Source organism: Ambystoma mexicanum, chromosome 9, assembly GCF_040938575.1.
Source record: "Ambystoma mexicanum isolate Mex_15411 chromosome 9, UKY_AmexF1_1, whole genome shotgun sequence".
NCBI classification, from domain to species: Eukaryota; Metazoa; Chordata; class Amphibia; order Caudata; family Ambystomatidae; genus Ambystoma; species Ambystoma mexicanum.
Genome location: NC_090931.1, coordinates 1,289,420,533 through 1,289,439,375, shown reverse-complemented (window position 1 = coordinate 1,289,439,375; position 18,843 = coordinate 1,289,420,533). Strand labels below are relative to the sequence as shown.

The 18,843-nt window shown below is 46.1% G+C and overlaps 1 protein-coding gene across 2 annotated transcripts in view; it reads right to left on the bottom strand.

The window, feature by feature from the left end:
- Window positions 1-18,843, bottom strand: part of LMLN (leishmanolysin like peptidase) — a 951,783-nt gene that overhangs the window by 340,705 nt on the left and 592,235 nt on the right. For both annotated transcript variants that reach the window (XM_069616632.1, XM_069616633.1), the window contains exon 13: window positions 11,493-11,625. In XM_069616632.1, coding sequence (XP_069472733.1) covers window positions 11,493-11,625 — 133 coding nt within the window. The remainder of the gene's footprint in view (window positions 1-11,492; window positions 11,626-18,843) is intronic.

Genomic DNA, 18,843 nt, shown 5'->3' with positions numbered 1-18,843 from the left:
GGTATTGAATGAGGACACCAGACTGGATTCTAAATTGTACGAGGTGAGGGATTTAATAGGGTCTTGTCTGTTAAAACAAGGTCTGCCTTGCTTAACCCTGAAAGATATTAAGTACATTTTGAAATGCAGGATGCCAACTCCACACTGGGAATAATGAAGATGTAGCCTATTTATCGTGATCCAGGTCTCTTCGTTTTCTACAGGAAACTGCCAAGCTTTCTATTAATATGCCTGAAGGAGGAAGCGGGCCAGTACAACAGAAGCATGCAAAATATATGTTGAATAGAAGTACAGGGGAAATTTCCATCTTAATGGTTTCAAGAAAGCCACACCATGAGAGTGAAAGTGGAGACTACCTGTTTACCAGACTCTGGATTTTGACCTGGATCACTTTAGTATTTAGCAGCAGCGTTCCACACGTTTCTTCTGTGAAAAGCATGCCTAAGTACTTAATATGGAAGGGTAACCAGATCAAGCCAAAGTCATCAACATTCGATTTGAGACAGACTTTTAAGGGGCATAATCTCAGATGTTTCCACATTTAACCTATAGTCCGATACTAGACTATACTGTTCATTTTCCTGGAGGAAAACCGCCAACGATTGGTGGAGCTGCACCAGATGTGCAAGAATATCATCCGCATAGGCAGAGATTTTGGCTTGGAATTTATATGATCTCACTCCCCTAATGAGTTTATTAGTACGCATATGTTGAAGGAGAGGCTCTAAAGCTAGTATGACAGGAGAGGGCAGCGTGTGCAGCCCCGTCTGGTTACACAGTTAAGGTTGAAGTAAGGGGAGAACAATCCATTGACAAAAATATAAGCTCTAGAGTTGCTAGAGAGTCAAGATTAAGGAGATGAATCTTTGATCAAACGTGTGCCAGCAGTGCGCCTAAATCAATGACCAGCTGTCTCTGTAAATGGCCTTCAGTGTCTAGCGTAATTGCAACCTATGGCATATGCTCCCCTTTAGCTAAATCTAGACAGTTGCAGAAAAGCTGGGTGTTATCTGGAGATTGGCAACCCTTGACAAAGCTAGTCTGGTCCTTAAAAATTAACTTAGGCATCAGCGATGGGAACCGTATTGCCAGAATTGTGTCACAGATTATTGCATCAGCGTTGACCAGAGCTATAGGTCTATAACTCTTTACATTAAGGGGTCCTTACCGGAATTAGGAATGACATTCACACCATTGAAAAAGAACCCCTGGCGACTAACATTTGCTTGCGAACAGCCGAACAATGTTTGTAAATTTGTGGCAAGTAAGTCAAGCAACATACAGAAGAAATCCATTGGAAATCCGCCTGGGCCATGGCCCTTAACATTTTTAAAGCATGGCATCAAATTTGATCCAGGGAGATTTGAAAGTTGTGCCGGGGAGATAGATTGTCACCGATGGTGTTGGGGTATTCTGCAAGTACTCGCCAATAAAGTTCAAGGAGGTATTGGATTCAGGTGTATATAAATGCTGGCAGTAATCAGCAAATGTTTGGGCAATCTCCTTGTCCTGGAGGTAAGTAATGAGCTGGCTTTGTTTGCACCCCTCAAGAACTTCAACTGGCATTTCAGTAGAACCTCAGACGCTGCACTAGAACTTTGCTTATTATATTCCATTTTAGCACTCAGAAGGGCCTTTAACTTTATATCAGTCAGGATAAGTGAAGTACTCTTGATCCATATTTTTTATAACCTGGAGAACATGCAGGGTGTTCATTCAGTCACTTCTCCCCAGAGGGGAGCCCTTCCTTGTGAGGCTTGGGAGGTGAGTCCACTACGCAACATTCCCCCTAGGGTTGGCGGTAAGCGGGACCTCACATGGAGAGACTCCCCTCTTGGGAATAAGGAATCCTGTTCCGTCCAAGAACTCCCCAAGAACCTCTCTTATACACAACCAGTACCATCCAGACTTCAGAGAAACCCACTGGATCAAGCTAATGTTTGTTATTGTAATGTTAGCCCCAACATCCAGCTTGAAGAGAAGTGTATCACACAGACTGAGACAAAGAAGAGAGGTGAGTGAAAAATATTGATCGATCCATGTTTGACAAACACTTAGACTGTGATGAAGAAGAATGGGCGAGCAGGAGAGATTTCCTATACAACAGAGAGAAGGGACTTTAAGATTCGGCTGGGGAGGACCGAGGACTTGAATATAGAAATGTAAGCAGGACTAAGTAAAATGAGTGAAGCCCGGGAAGTTTGAATCTGGGGAAGGCTGGAAGATACAGAGGACTGGGAGACCCTCAGTGTGGAGGAACCGATGAGTAGCTGTAATCCAGAGGCCCGAAAGAAGCAGACGACCGTGCCATGCACGGGACTGAAACCCCAAGTAGCCAGGAGAAGAGAGACAGTGGCGTGACCTGGAAAAATTGGACTGGTCAGTCCAACAACAATGCTGATACTGTTATCGCAGTGGCCCCGCAGGACCATGCGGAAGAAGCCAAAAGAAGCAGTACGAACGCTGCAGCCGTTCCGACTCAGAGTCGACCCGACCCTGGAGGAAACCCCGCTGACATTAGCCTGTGGATACAGAGGTAACTGGAGAGGCGGGAGACCCGCAAAGGGGTACGTGGTAGAGGGACACTCTTACTCGTCCCAGTGGAACTACAACTAGTTACAAGAGTGAGAATAACTACGGGACTCGGTCTACTCGTCCCATTGAAAAGGGCAGGATTCGCAAGAGTGAAAAGAAGCAAGGCGTGCAGCCTACTCATCCTAGTGAATGGGCAAGAGACGTTAATAGAGGGACTATCCCCAAGGGAAAGGGAGAAACTGGAGCCAGTCAACGGTTATATAATAAGCAGCACCTGCATGTAAAAGAGATTGGGAATACCAGCCCAATCTTACAGAGGAAGTAAGAGTAACATACCAAGACAAAGCTGTGATAAAACATTTTGCTTATGAAGGAATAAGTAACCAGAGGAACATACAGAAACAAGGACAAGAAAAGGAACAGAGGAGTTCCACCAAAATGTTGGTTAATCCAAACTTTAAAATGACAGTGCAAGAAATCATAGCCCAACAGGAGGATAAACCCAAATATTGGGAGGAGATGAAGTCCACTGTTAAAAGGAAAGGGGACGTCAACAGCCTGGAGAAGTCCCAGAGAAGAACTAATGGAATTGGTCAAAGAAATAACCAAGACCATTTTGAAAATCGTTAATTAGGGTAGAAAATCTGATCCAGGAGAAGCGAGTGATACTCCTGGTTTTTCTTTTGTCGTTTTCTCTTCGTGGTAGGGCCAGAACAGGTTAGCTTTTTGAACTTCACTACTGAGGTCAAACACACTACTTTTTTTCTTTATTCGGTTTTTATAATGCACCTATACAATGCGTTACAAGGTGCAACAAGAAAAATGTGTGGTGAACAGGGATGACAAAACAACAACGGTCCTACTAGGCCTTGTGACATTCGGATCGTGCACGTGCAGAAAAAGAAGTGCAGGGTGGAGGGAGGGGGAGAGGGGTGAGTGCCGGAGGGTTAAGCGAGTACCAGGGAGAAGAGAATGCAGGGGCAGAAGGTCCACGTGCTAAGTGCGAGGAACAGGACCGGAAGGGCTCAGGGGGTGCAGGCCCAGGCAGGCTAGTGAAGGGGAGGGTGCCCAGAAGGGCACATGCAGGGTGGAGGGGGGTCAGGAGACCAAGTGTAGGGGTAGACTGGTCAGGGAGGGCCTGGTGCCCTGTAGGAATCTGAAGGAACCAGGCACCCAGTCAAGAGGCAGAGGGGGGAACATTAGCAGGGGAGAGGGAAGGAGGAAGAGAAAAGGAAGGTCTTGAGAACCCTCCAGAACTTAAGGAGATCGAGCAAAAATCTGAGCAGGGCAGGGAGGCCATTCCAGAGGGAGGCAACCTGCAGAGGAGAGAGATCTACCCCCTACTCTCTGCTTGGAGAAGCGTCGGATCAGCAGAGAGTTGGAGCTAGAAGACCAAAGGGCTCGAGCAGGGAGGTATTTAGGGAGAGAGAGTTGGAGGTAGCGGGGTCTCGAGCACAAGAAAGTCTTGTGGATGATGCAGAGGGTTTTGAATTTGATCCTTGCAGCAATTGGAAGCCAGTGGAGAGATTTTAGGGCTGAGAGAGTCGGTCCCTGGGCTTGAGGACAAGGATAAGTCTTGCAGTCCTATTCTGGATAAGTTGATGGGGCGAAGGGAGGAGTTAGGCAGGTTGTGGAAGAGGCTGTTGCAGTAGTACAGCCTGGAAAGGACCAGAGCTCTGGATACATTGAGTTCCTGGGGGAAGGAGAGGAAAGGGAGAATGCCTCTGAGGAGGTGCAGCTGAAAGTGGGCCTTCTTGGCAAGATCCAGGATGTAAGGAGAGAAGGAGGGAGAGGAGTCGAAGTTGACACCAAGTTGTTTTGCCTCACAGGAGGGTGAGAGGGCCCATGGAGGGCAGTCAGAGTGTAGGAGGGAAGGAGGGAGCTGGGGTCCCAATGAGAAGGATCACAGTCTTACTGGCGTTAAGTCATAGATCATTAGCAGTGCACCCTACCTGAATAGCAGACAGACAGTCAGGAATGTGAGAGGAAAAGGAGGCCGAGGAGGGAAGCTTGAAGGAGAGATAACATTGGAAGTTAGGAGAGAAGGCAGAGATCAAATGGGCTATGAGGGGGACAAGGTAGATGTTGAAAAGCCAAGGCAAGAGAATAGAGCCCTGTGGGACACCACAGGTAGAGAGTGAGATGGAAGAGAGGAAAGGGCCCAGTTAAACCTGGGAAGGTCGTTCAGACAGGAAGGAGGTCAGCTAGTCCAGTGCCAGGTCTGCGATGCCAAGGGTATTGCAAAGCCGATTTATAAGAGTGGCATGACTGACCGTATCAAAGGCAGAGGAGAGGTCAAGAAGGATGAGAACGGAAGGAGAGTTTTAATCAAGATTAGAGCGCAAGTCTTCACAGGACACAGACAACCAACAGATTCAGTGTGGTGGATAAGCTGGGAGATGGCCAGCTTCTCCAAGAGTTTGTCCAGGAAGGGGGTAATGGAGATAGGGCGGTAGTTAGCCGGACAGGAAAAGTCGGCAGAAGGCTTTTTGAGCAGAGGGTGCACAAGGGAGTGCTTGAGGAGTGACGGGAAGAGACCAGTGGCAAAAGAGTGATAGTTTATTAGGTAGAGAAGCCCATAGAGTAGGGCTAGGTAGGCCATTGTTCTTATTGTTTAATAAATCATCTGTTGAAAATGACCGAACTAGTCTGCCTCCTTCTTCTGACCTATCACACTTGCTGTTCTTTGCTCCCAAGCCACAAAGGTAATAATATGCTTTCTGAGGGCATCTTTGAGAGTATCCCATACTGGTATGAAAGGCATAATAGTGCTATTATTAAGTCGGCAAAACTAATGTGTTAAGTGTTCAATTGATGTTTGGAATTCGGTTGAGACACCATCTAGTACTCATTGGTTAAAGGCTTTCCCAAATCCAATGTCATGACAGCCGGGGTATGTCGGATAAAACCAAGAGTGAGATATCCGCCCTGCAAACTCGGACCAAAAATCTCTTGCAGAGAAATAATGAATTCGAGAGTAAGAGGAGCGGTTGAGGAAATAATGTATACTCTGTTTGCTCTGGCTTACAGACACCAGCTAAACTATTGTCCCGAACAAAAAGGCTCAAAGGCTTTGTGCATCTTAGAGAGGCAGAATCTGCATCAATATTTCCTGTCTAAAATAGGATCCAACAGGAGGTTGCAGTTTCCATCCTTTATGAAGGAGGTGGTGTTCAGACCCCAAACCATATGACGTAATGTAGCCCAGAACACGGGGTCGCCTTGATTAGGCCCGTGAACATTCAAGATCGTTATGGGGTTATCATAAGCTGTGCTATGGCCCATCTCCCTTTATTTTCTGCTTTCGGGTTGAGGATGCTAGGAGTTTCTTATGGTAAAGAATAGCAATGCCACACTTCAGAATAGACAACTTTGACAAACCACTGTGTTTCAAACCTTGCAGATTTTTTACCTGAGGGATGTGTTTTTTTAATTAGGGCAATATGAGAGTCTAACTTCTTCAAAAGTGAAAAAACCATTGGGTTGTCATACTATTTCCACCCATCAGATATACAATAGTCTTATAAAGAGTATGAACATAAGAAGTGGGGGAGGATAGATGGGAAGAAACATTGAATGCACAGCAAAGACCTAACACAGAATAGCATACTGGTCTTCACCTCACAGCGAGTAACCATAGAGCAACCCCATGAGGCTTTAGCTACACTTATGACAAACCGAATCCTCACCAAAACTAGCTCTGTAAGGCCGAGGGTGATGCTGGAAACTGGGGCTGGGGAGAAGCAGAAACCACAAAGACCACTACAGCCCTGGTTAGATCGCCAAACTGACAAGAAAAACTATCAAACCTGTGAAGGAATCCTCAATGAGCAATCACGGGAAGTTATCTATAAGGTTTGCATCAAACTCCGGGATTTGTTGAAAAGTAGGCATTATTCTTGAGGGAAGATCTTGATGTGTCCCTCTACTCTCTAGACTTCGAAAGGCGAAGTAGGTTTGTGCAGTGACGTGTGGCAATTTTTTTAATCTGAATTGGGATAGCCTGTCCCCCATCCTCATCAGGGGGTTCGGCCTTTGTGCAGACTATATGGATCAAGAAGAAGATTCCAGGTTTGCCCTGGGGAGTGAAGGGAGTCCATAGATTCTTCTGGTGAGGCCTCTGACTACTGCACCACACCCCCAGGCTCGAAGAATTTGGAATAGCCAGCCAGGGTTGTGATTACTCATCTTGCCGGCGCCAGCAGACCATACCAGAGGCCTCTACGACACAGCTCAGGTCGAAGGTTCCGAAATTGCTTTCTTCTCACCATGATAGGTTTTGAAAAATCTTGGAAGAACTATATTGAGTGCCCTTCAGCTTTAATTTGCTAGCTTTCTTGAAGTGGTCGAGATTTTGGGATACCACGTGGACTGCAAAAAGCATGGTAGGAGTGGCCTGGGCTTTGATTTGTGATTACCGGTCTGCTTTTGGGCACAGTGAGCACGCTGGATCTCCAAAGAAGTGGAGAAGGGTATCTGTAAGATAGATGGAATCCATTCTTCTAGCCATGTCACCGGGTGAGGCCCCTCCATTTCCTCTAGTATTCCCAAAAAACTGTAGGTTATTGCACCAATTTCTATCTTTCAACTCAACAACGCTGGTCTAAAGTTCACACTTTCTACATTTAAGTTGCTCTAGGCGCTCAAGTCTTTCTTCCATAGATCTTTCTTCTGTGTGGCTGAGGCGCCCTGTGAATTGGCCAATATCTGCTTGTAGCGATTTCATCTCGTCTTGGACCATAGGAGTGCGTTCATCTACAGATGTCATTGTTGGATAACTAACAGTTTGGCAAAAAATGCACTAAGATCATTCTGAGAGGCTGACTTCATGCTTAAACCAGAGGCCTGTTCCAGATTGTGATGGTGCCCCTTTTCCTTCAGGAAAGTGTTGAAGGCATTGAGTTGCAAAGAACTCCTTGTGTGTGTTGGAAGAACAGATATAGGTATATTCTACCTCTTATTTAGTAATACATTTGTGGATCAGACCGGAATGTGATGCAACCCTTGAAACAACTACTGTGTGAATGGGGTGAAGCCTGCAAGAAGAACTCCAACTAATCCTATAGTGTCCAAGCCAGTGTATAGACACTACAAGATGGCTGCCGTTTTGAGGACAGAGCATGCTATGTAGATGTGTCTGTGTTTCCAGGCTCGTATAATGAAGTTCCTCGCCGGTGTGGTGGAGGGAGAGAGCGCAAGAGTCAAGAGGAGCCTGCATTAACAGTTGTCCTCAGCATGTCGGTGAAACCCTCCCCCCCCCCAAAGTTTCTCCCATCCCACGCACCCCACAACGCTGATCCAGTTGAAGTTGGAATCAAAACTTACCCTCTACCCAGGCAGTGAGCCCAAGCGGGGAGTTCTCTCCACCGTCCATCAGGCAACGAGCACACTGGCGCTGAGCTGAGGGCTTCCTCTGCTTCAAGATCTGTGTCGGCAGTTCCCCTCCGATGCGGGGCGATTTAGGTCCTTGCGTAAAGATCCTGTTGGAAGCACCGCAGGGAGGGTGCCAAGTCTCACAAAGAGGCTGCTCATTTCTTTGAAGTCGGGACCTAGAGTGCAGGCGAACAGGTCTGAAGCAGCTATATTGGGGGTGGTTGGCTACGACCACATACTGTTTTATCTTGTCCTATTCACTATCTTCCAGCTTTCACACTTATCCAAGTTTTAGTACCCTAGGCAATTTGTATCTATGTATATTGTTCCCATCCATTCAGTTCAACTAATTTAGCAATTGTTTTAAAGCTGAACTTCCCTTGTTCTGGTGTATTATTGAGGGGGAATGGGTCCCTTTACACCAACCACCATCTTTTTCCACCCACCACTACTACCAATCTGTAAGTGTTATCCCTTTTTGATATAAATTAAATCCAATTTTCGGTCCAAAAGAGTTTTTGCAATTATTTAGTCAAAAATATTTTCGATAAACTCAGCAATTCAGCCAATCAAGTACCCAGCTAAATATTAGTAAACAAACTGAAATTGAAACTGGGCACACTTTGCTGGGCAGACCAAGCATGCAACCTCAGATCCCTGAACATGCTACACTTGTTAAATGAATACCAGTTATTTTTCCATGTACAGACTTACAAAATGCACAGAACACATCTTAAATTAAGCTCTGCAGGCAAACGCTTTACAGTATTTAAAAGCCAAATCTATGCTTGTATCTTTCAAGAACAGTGCTGCTCTTCATTAAAAGCCATTACTACCACCAGCAGTACACCCAATTCTCCCTGTTCATCCATAAAAGACTTAGTCCTGCAAAGATAACTAGAAACCCACCAATCAAAAAATAAATTAACATCCTGGATTGTTGCAGCGTAACTTTTCTTGGTCCTTTCCCACCTGGTTTTGTCTTCACCCTTCTGCACTTTTGAATGCCTAAGGTCCATTAAGCTATGTTATATGTTTGGTGTTTAAAATAGGTTAAGTGTTACCTTTGGCATTCCAAACGTTAATGGGCTTCAAACTTGTACAGCTGTTTTGTTTTTCAATGTATACCAGGACAGACAATAGGACTGTCATACATTGCTTTCCATGGTGCGAGCACGAGTCTCACACATTTGAGGCAATCCACTACTTCTAAGGCCTGCTTCAACCATCCTCTCTCTTATTTGCATGGTGCCCATTATCATTTTTGTGGCTCAATGGTATGGTACAGTTCGAAAGTGTTGATCTTAAATTCTTTGCATCAAATAATCCAATCATGAGGTAATCTTAATAGATTATTCCACCATTTCACCACAGTATCTGTCATATTAACATGCCTCAAGAGGATATGTTCTCTGAGCCTATCCGTCCTAATGCGCCCGTTTTAGCCTGAGGTGAAAAGTGGTATGTAAGAACACTTTCTGCCCATTTTCAAACAGGTTCAAGTCATAGCTTTCCATTTTAATAGACCTATGCACTCTGAGGAACATTTTCCAGATGGCACACTCAGTTCCCCTTCAAATCGTCTGCCACATCCTACTTAAAGATGTATGTATTATAAATAATTAAACTCAATTCTAGCTCACAATTGAACATATCCCAGACAAAGAAATAAAAGATGAATTCAATAGGAGCAAATGTCATGTGAGCAATACCCTTCTGTTTACGTATTTATCACGCTACACACCCTGTTCCTGGAACAAGTTACTGCAGGACAGACTAGCCATCTACAGAGTGTGCTCGTCAAAGAAAATCTTGTTAATCACTGCTTGCTCCACCTAAATTCTCAATTTCCAGAGCTCTGCCCCTCTTCCTCCCCCTACAGCAACCTCTACTACTCTTGTACCTACATCCCTTTGAAAGCCATCATGAATGATTCAGCACGATCACAGGACTAAGAAAATTCTACTAAACCACCACCACTATCGAGGAGCAGCACTAAGACAGGAGATCCCCATAAAGGGATACAAGATACTCTCCCTTATCTCAAGATCCCAATATCTTTGTTGGCTATATGGGAGTTAAAACTGTATTAGAACTTGAAACTCCCTGTCCGAATGACTGGTATGGTTTCCAACCCGCGGTATTCACCGTCCTCGTCTGGAACGAGGGATCAATGGATAGTCCCACCCCCTAGTATTAGGAGAGAAAAAGAGCCAATCCGATCTGAAGAGGCGGAGAAGAGAAGCCCGTGGAAATGCAGAAGCCAGAGGACCAACCGAGAAGTGGACAACTAGCGTGCCAAAGAGCCGACGCTAAAGAGCCGCCGGAAGGCCGCAGGAAGAGAAGGGAAGCTCCGCCTGAAGCAGAACACAGCAGAGAAGCTGAAGAAGCTGTGTCATGGCAGCTGAACTTACTGTCTCTCTCGAGGAGCACCCCCAGGAGACCAGAGGAACCTGGTGGCTCCGGGGAACTAGGAAGGAGGCGCAGAGGCCCAACAAGACCCCAAGGCGGGGTCAGAGAAACCAGACCCCCAAGGCGGGGTCAGAGGCACCAGACCCCCAAGGCAGGGTCAGAGGCACCAGACCCCCAAGGCAGGGTCAGAGGCACCAGACCCCCAAGGCAGGGTCAGAGGCACCAGACCCCCAAGGTGGGGTAAGAGAAAGGAGACCACCCAAGGCAGGGTGAGACAATAGAGACCCCCAAGGCGGGGTAAAATCCAGCAACTGCCCAGGTGGAGAGAACACAAAGAGTTTCCATGGTAGGGAATGCAAGAACACTAAAGAGTGCGGACAGGAGCCAGGTTCCCCAAATGCGAAAGAGGACAAGAGACATGTACTCTGCTTACTTGAACTGTGCAGAGGGGAGAATGATTGATGCAACACTCAGTGTACTTGCTTGGACTGTGACTTGAGGCGAGCAGATCCACCAGGGTGGGGGTCAGAAACGAGCCACTGTTCTTTTGCTTGTGCCAGGGCCCCAAGTGTACTTTTGTTAACTTTATGTTTTCTGTTGTAGTGGTAGGGACAGATCTCAGGTCTGCATAGGGTTCGGTACAGAGGAATTTCCTTGTTTTTTTAAGACATCCTGACAGGCACACTTTTCTTTTCCTTCATCGTGTAGAGCAGAGAATTAAGGCTTAGGGACAGCTAAGGCATTGTGATTCTTAAGAAACCATCTGCATAAATGTCAACCTGTTTGTCTCCTAATTCTGATCTACCACAATCAGTAATCATTTGATTGGATGTTATGTGGATATTCTTAGATCTATGGGAGAAGATATAATCGACTAGCAGAATGGACAAACACATTTCCAAATCCCATTTTATGGGAGAGGGGCATCAGAGGTTTCCATTTTGTTTAAAACAGCCCAAAAAGTATTCAAATAATCTAATTACAACCATTTCTTCAGGGGCCTATTTTTTGGTACGCAGTACTTCCTTTATTTTGTTTCAATTGGGTAACCATAAAACATACAAAGCTAACCACAATTTAATTGCCTGTATTAAACATTTAAATGCAAGTGACAGGCATTTTGTATGTAGCCGTTTTATAAATGATAGGTGAAGCAAGACAATGCACAATACCTGATACTCTTGGGGCAAATGCTTTGAAAACCTCTGCAGGTTGCATACAGCTACTGCTTTTTGGTCCTGTCTGCATGTTAACTGCAAGGGATTGCTCCGGAGGGTGTCACAATATGGAGTCACCAGCTGCTTCCTTAAAAGAAAAGTGTCAACAAAAAACATCTCTGCATGAAAATTCTGTAGAGATTTTATCCAAATAAACATTTTGTCATAATATAGGCCTGGTATGTCAGTAGAAAAAAATTTAAAATTAGTGATTAGTTACGCTCCCAAAATTAAACAATGTTTGACAACCTGTCATTAATTCTATTTTACAAATGTTATGCTTTTTTATGCATTTGTATGTTTTCACTTACTTTCTGCCAACAAAAATATTTTGTTTAAAAGCATAACCGAGATTAAAAAAGTCTTGGTTGAAATTCTCAAAGACTGGAAAGAATGAGGAGACGCTTATAATTTTGGATCATATTGCTGTATTCTCCAGTTAGTAGAAAGTCGTCCAGATAAGGGTACACATGTATATTCTGGTGGGCCAGATGTGCTACCCCCACTATAAGTATCTTCATGAGCACACAATGTGGTGATGCAATCGTAAAAGGTAGCCCCTTGAACTAGAATTGTCGATTTTCTACACTTGCAGTACCCTGAGAACATTGAAAGTACTTTGTATCTATTGGTTTGAATGTATAAGATTTTGTCTAAAAAGTTTAAGTACTTATATACACATGAATTAAATAAAAAGAAATATGAAAGAATGCATTTTCCAGATTTAACGCTGCCTTGTAATCCCCCATTTTAGGAGCGCAATAACCTCTTGGAGAGTTGTCATTCTGAACGTTTGAGGCTTTGCTGACTGGTTTGTGGGCGAGTATGTGCCTCTTTGTTTTGTCCTTTTTGGGCACGAAGAACTACAGAGAGTAAAATACCTGTGTTTACCTGGTTGGCTGGTTGAAGAGTGATAGCAGCTTTTATGTAACAGTAGAAGATGATCCTGTGACATTTTCTTGCTTCTTGGTTAGAGAATAGAAGTAAAGCACAATGCCCTTCCCTTATTGTGCAGTGTGTGCCCACTTTTTGGATGTTGTCCCCCCCCATGCGTGGGTAAATGATGTTAATCTTCCCCCTATGGGGAGTGGGGGGGACTGTATTTTTAAGTCACTGCTTGGAGGCAGAGGCCGCCCCCTCTCGAGATTTGGCCTCTACTTCATGCACGACCACGGTGCTGCAGGCACTGTGCTGGTAAACCACCCACTGCTTGCTTGATGGCTAAATTGGCCTAAGGCTTGCCCATACGATAGTGCATGAAAGGAGCGATGGCTGGAGGCTGCAACATGCAGCTGGAATGGCCTTCCTGCGATTTGGCCTAAGGTCTTCAGCATGTCATGTCCTTTTTTTGCTTCCTCTAAAGCTTGTTTTGGGGCTTTGCCAAACTGTAGAGAGTCCTCTACTGGCTTGCACAATAAGGTTGCTTGTGTCTCAGGTTAAAACCCTGTGCATGCCTCTTGATTAGAATAGCCATTGCAACCGGACACCCTTCCGTTTCTGTGGCATTGCAGGCATTCTTGATGACTGTTTGCAGTCTGCGTCCCTTCCTGGAGAATCTTTTAGAAGGTTGGCTGCAGTGCATCTGGAATATTTATGGCTAAGGCCTCTATTTTGTCCCACTGGGCCCGAATGTACCATGCCATGTACCATTCCATTAATTCTGTGGCAATGGTAATGCAGACACCTATAGCTGCTGGAGTAGCCATCTTCCTCCCAAAGGAATACATCCTTTTACTTCTATCTGCAGAGTGCTCAGTTTTTGAGTGGAACTGGACGAATCTGGAATGGGTTAGCCCTGTATGTACAAGAGATCTGATGTAGACTGCTTTTATTTCTTTCTCTATTCTCGGATTTGCAGCCTTCGTGGCTACAGGCTTAAGTAACGAGGGAGTAATCCATTTTTGATGGATTTCAACAAGGGGATACAATGCGAGAACAGCTTCATCTCCTCTAGGACTTCTTCAATAAAGCCCATGCCCTCGGCCTCCTACACCCCAATACTGAATCTACCTGACGCTCTCATCAGAAAGGCTGTTTACGGAAACTGATCCTCTGTAGGAGAGAGTGTAACTGGGGGATTCTCATCATCTGGGGAAACCATAGGGTACTTCTAGTATTGAGAATGTCCTCTTCCGGAGCAGGGGCCTGCAACCAGAGGTCTCTCAGATGATTGACTACAACTCCCATCAGTCCTAGCCAGCATAGTCAAGGATAAGGGATCAAATGAATATCTTCAAATACATATGGAAAGGCACAGGTTGCAGACCTCTGCTTTGAAGGATATTCATACTGATCATACTCATCTGCTGGCTCTTGCACATCACCATGCTGTGCCTTTGGACTGGGGTGAGCCTGTGTTCTTGTGCATCACCAGCCATTGGGTCTTGACGTCTTTTCTGTACCCTGCACTCATTGACCTCTAAAAGGAGAAATCTTTAGCCATAGTGTCATTACAACCTTCAAGCTTGTAAACCTGCTGTGACTGGCTTGCTGGTTTAGAAATAAAAAAAGGGGAATTGAGAGTGGCTTCACCACCACCACTTCCCCTTCCTCCTCCCAATCTTCAGATGCTGAGAACTCCAGGAGACCACCTTTTGCGCCTGGAAAAGACAAGGGACTACCCTGTTCCAATGGTTTCACTTATTGCGCCGTTTATGCTTTGCACGCAGTGGGACAGGGTCGGGATGCTGACCCTGTCAAGAGGGGAGGGGGACCCCCCTCAGCCTGGGGAGGGAGGCCTTACAGGTGTTTTCACCCGTGTTAGCCCAGCCCTAGAGACGGGTTGTGGGATTGCGAAGGGCCCAAGTCCCTATTCCTTCCATTTGTGCCTGCTTGCATGAAATGAGTACCACTTTTTCTTGCTCCATTCCTGTACTGCACACTTTTTTGCCCCAGAGCAACACTACTTGACACGGACCAGAATTGGGACACCAGCGTTAGCAAACCATTTAGCTCTCCAGCAATTTCAACACGCTCAGCAAAATTCACAGACACAAGAACGTTATCTACAATGGGCCCGCAGAGTTGTCTGACTGCCAAACCGGCATCTGAAAAATGCCAGCCAAATCTCACATGAACTGGGACGTGGCCTGTGATTACACAGCAGGCCATATCTGTCATGATCTCTGCTTCCAAAAGATCAGGACTTGCCCGACTCCCTTGGAAGCAGACCTATAACCCCAGTTCCGAGTGCCAGCCAGTCCCAATTGGGGCCTTTTGGATCCTGTCCTGGCGCCAGTGGCACCAGGCTCATAAAGATGCCCAGTCCCAGCGCTGGAAGCGCCAGGCTCATAATGCTTGGGTGGACTTACCTGCAGCAGACCATGCTGCTTACTTACCTGCCAGTTGAACCCCTGATCCTCTTCTGTTTGGGACTACTTTTCCTGTTGGGTGGGATAGGAGCCACTCCCTAGGTTCAGAACACTGGAACTCTTCTGGAAAGCAGGAACTCTTTTCTTACCTAGGCGTGGCTGTGGAAGGAGACACCTAAGCACTACAGGAGGCTATTTAAACCACACTCGATGGATGAATCTTGCTTTGCGTTATTCTGCATTCTCTGCAGCAGAACGCTCATCGTGTCTTCTGCTTCTGATCCTGGGCCTAAGGGAACAAAGGCTTACCATCCTGGAATCCAGTCTTCAGCAGCACCTGTAAAGACAAAGAAAGAACAGGTTAGCACTACGGTCTTCAGTGGCAGCGCATCTCTTACCTGGTCCATCGGCTGTCACCAACGCCTTGCGCTGCATTCTGGCATCTGAAAGACAAAGGCTTACCTACTCTTCGCATGCTCTGGAGGTCTTCGCACTGCATTCCGGCATCTGAAAGACAAAAGCTTACCAGCTCTTCGCACGCTCCGGAGGCCTTCGGCGCTGCATCCCGCATCTGAAAGACAAAAGAAGGTGCGTTTAAAGACATTGGGCAACTTTATTACTCACGTGCCATTACTCCTTCCCACGCCGAATCCAGTGGGTATTCCAGCACCCTTCAGCTTCTCTAAAGCTCCGAACTTGTACCTGCAAGATAAAAGGGACAGTTAGTGCGCATCGTGAAGCAGGCTACAAGCGCTTACTTACGTGCTTCCAGGCGCTTCTATTCCTCACGCGAGTTCGATCCTCAACTCTCATCAGCCCGCCATCGCCGGAACCCTGCAAAACAAGAGATATCATTACAAAAGACTTTTAAGACATTTGAAGTGCCCAGAACTTACCGTTCGTGCAGTTAACGACGGACAGCAGTCCTCTGAGGTCAAGAGGCCTGCACCCTTATCAGTGAAGCAACTGGTTACGGCACCCTCCCCCGAGGCAGATGGAGAGCTTGGCGTTCACTTACCTAAGGTGAGGGCGTTAACCTTTGGGGTTCTACAGGAGAAGAGAAAGGGAAGAGGAGAGAGGCACCCAATAACCCCAGTTCATTAATCCCATATTTTCTATCTGCAGACATCTTACTCTTCGAGTCAGACATACAGTGCACAGAGGTCCAGCCCAAAGAGCCAACCGTGTGTTACACATCACCTTTGAAGATACGGCATTCACCCAGTCAAGACCGGCGCCTCTGCGGGAATCAGGTGAGCGTTACAATATCCAAAAAAAAAGAGATCAACCCACTGTTATTTGAAGACAGGGACCTGTGGGGCCAAAGAAAAAACACAAAAAGAAGGGAGCCGCTGTACTGTTTCACAAAGTAGAATGGCTAGAAATTCATTTTTGAATTCAGTTAGACGTCAAACACTATAATTTTGAACACAGTTTTAATCAGAAACTTATTTATGGAATCAAAGAATCAAAAAGATTGGCAAACATACATACACAACAAAGGGGGACATGGCATTGCATGGACAAAAATAACATTTTTTTCTTCCCCCTATCCCTCGCAAGATTTAATGTTTACCTAGCTAGAGGTACTGCAACCATCCAACCACACTCATTCATACCAACACATGCTACCACAAAGAACAAATGTAGGAGACAAAAAGTGGTCAAATAACAGTATATAAAAGCAGAAAAAAAAAACATTAGGGCTCCCCCATCCCCACAGTACTCCAATTACCACTCTTTGCCTCTTGGAGATAGCCTTCCCCTTTAGTGACTTACTGTGGGATCATTCTCTGCAGCCTTGTGCTCAGGCTCTCTCTCCCTGTGCCTGGTGGAGGCTTATGGTTGTATTGAGAGATGTGCTGGCTGTTGATACAAGGTTGGGAGACTATCCCAGCCAGTGTGGGGGATGCCTGTTGGCGGTCTGTTTACGTGGAATGTTGGAGTGAGGGGACCACAGGGCACTGGTGTTTTAAGGTGGCCCGCTGTACGTCATGCAGAATGCAGGTGCCGCGTAGAACCCCCTGGGCAGTTGCAACTGAGGGAAGAAACCGGCCGCCGTAGACTCAGTTGCCCTCGAGGAGGGACATCGCTCTGTCCAGTCGTGTGTCGAGTCGGTGAGGCATCGCGGCGGGACAGCCCAGAGCGCCCCAGGACTCAGCGCCCACACCCCCAAAGGTGATTACAAAGCACCTCTCGCCTCGGCGGGTGTCCGCTCAATTCACTTTTACCCGCCTCTTACCGGGTGCTCCGCCTGGATCGGATGCAGTGACCTCGCTCCCGCCCGACGATCCTCGGAGTGTGCCCTGCAGAGTGAGGAGAGAGAGAGAGACAGAGAGAGAGAGAGAGACTGCAGACAAGGCATTCGAAAGAGGAGTAGGCCTGCGTAGGAATGACAGAGGCAGGGATCCACCCAGGGAAGATCAGAGCTACACCCCCTCCAGGGCGATTGGACCTGGGCGCGGAGAGGATCTTGTAGTCATCAGGGAGGAGAGTGTCAAAGCTTGTGACAGAGCTGGCAGAAAGTCATGTCTCGGTGAGACAGAGGACATTGAGGTCAAGTTCGTCAAGGAGGCGGTAGATGTCAGTGGAGTCTTTGACAGCTGAGCGAGCATTGAGAGTAGCAATATGGAGAAGGTTGCCGTCCTTGAAAGACTTCCGGGGAGGAGTACAAATAAGAGGTACGCCCTACGGAGGTGTAGTAGAAGCCCGAGGGGGGCCAGGAGAGGAAGGAGGAGAGGGCAAGGTAGCCAAGGAGGGGACTGCAGGGGGAGGCAAGGAAGCCGTGGAGGGAAGAGATGGGACAGCAGGAGAAGAAAGGAAATTGATGAGGCACGGGAAGCATCTATCAAAGAGGAGAAGGTTGGCCTGAGAGCCTTGGACCAAGACGGTACCATTCAAGTAAACATTAATGATGACCTTAGAGGAGTGGAAGGAGGCCAGAAGATCCTCCCACCGAGTGCCACCATTAATGGGAGAAGAAGAGAAAAGAGAAAGCACAGAGACCATATGAAAAGTCCATAGGTCTGGCGAGGGAACGACAGAGGCTGTAGGTGAGGTTTCGCCTGGAGGAAGCACTGGTATAGGCGTCAGCGATACGGAGACCTTGGTTGGAGACCAGGATGTCCTTTTTAAACGTCTTCCTACCAGATTTAGTGAGGAGAGCAGGATAGTTGATAGAGAAGCAGTTAGAAAAGATAGGAGAGACCAGGCCTCAAGATAAGGTGCATACCAGGCCTTTTTACACATTAAAATCTTGTAAATACAGCAGCTTTATTATTTTCCTGTGTACATTTACACACAAGCTTAGAGCAGAGGGCAGTGCAACGGTCAGGTTACTTGACAGAAACCAGAAGGTTTCTTTTGATTTCTATCTACATGGATGTAATTGCAAGCCATGATGAAAAGCCCCTGAAACAGAATATGTTTCTCTGAAGAGTTTCAAAAAAAAGAATGGGCACACTGTGATAAAATGAATGGTTTATTTCCATTCAGCCTCTGCTGTGTTGCTGCTCATGGAGCAAGCAGAAGCACTGTGCATATTTATTTTCCTAGCATTTTAGGATTGTAAAATTAATAAGATGGAAAACTAAGTTGCAATTGAGAATTAATATTTTGTAACATTTTTTTTTCTCCAGTGAAAGCAAACCAGTATTGCAGAATTGTATTTTTCAGAGTTCCTGTGTGTCTGCATAATCATGCTGAGGCAGATCTTTTTTACACTTATAATTTAAATTACACTAATTATAAAAACTGTGTAAAATTATGACTATGCACAGTCTAGTTTACATCCATTTAAGCTTGCAGTCAATGGGGTACATTACTATAAATGGTCAGTGGCAGCAGAGTCTTTGCTCAAGGGCGAGTGATTGTTATTACACCAATCACAGTTGTTCTAGCCTCTCAAATCTTCAAGACTACAATTAAAACATCCAAAACCTGACTCTCCAGGTAGTGCAAGCACTGTTCAAAAACAAACAAATGAAAGTTACATT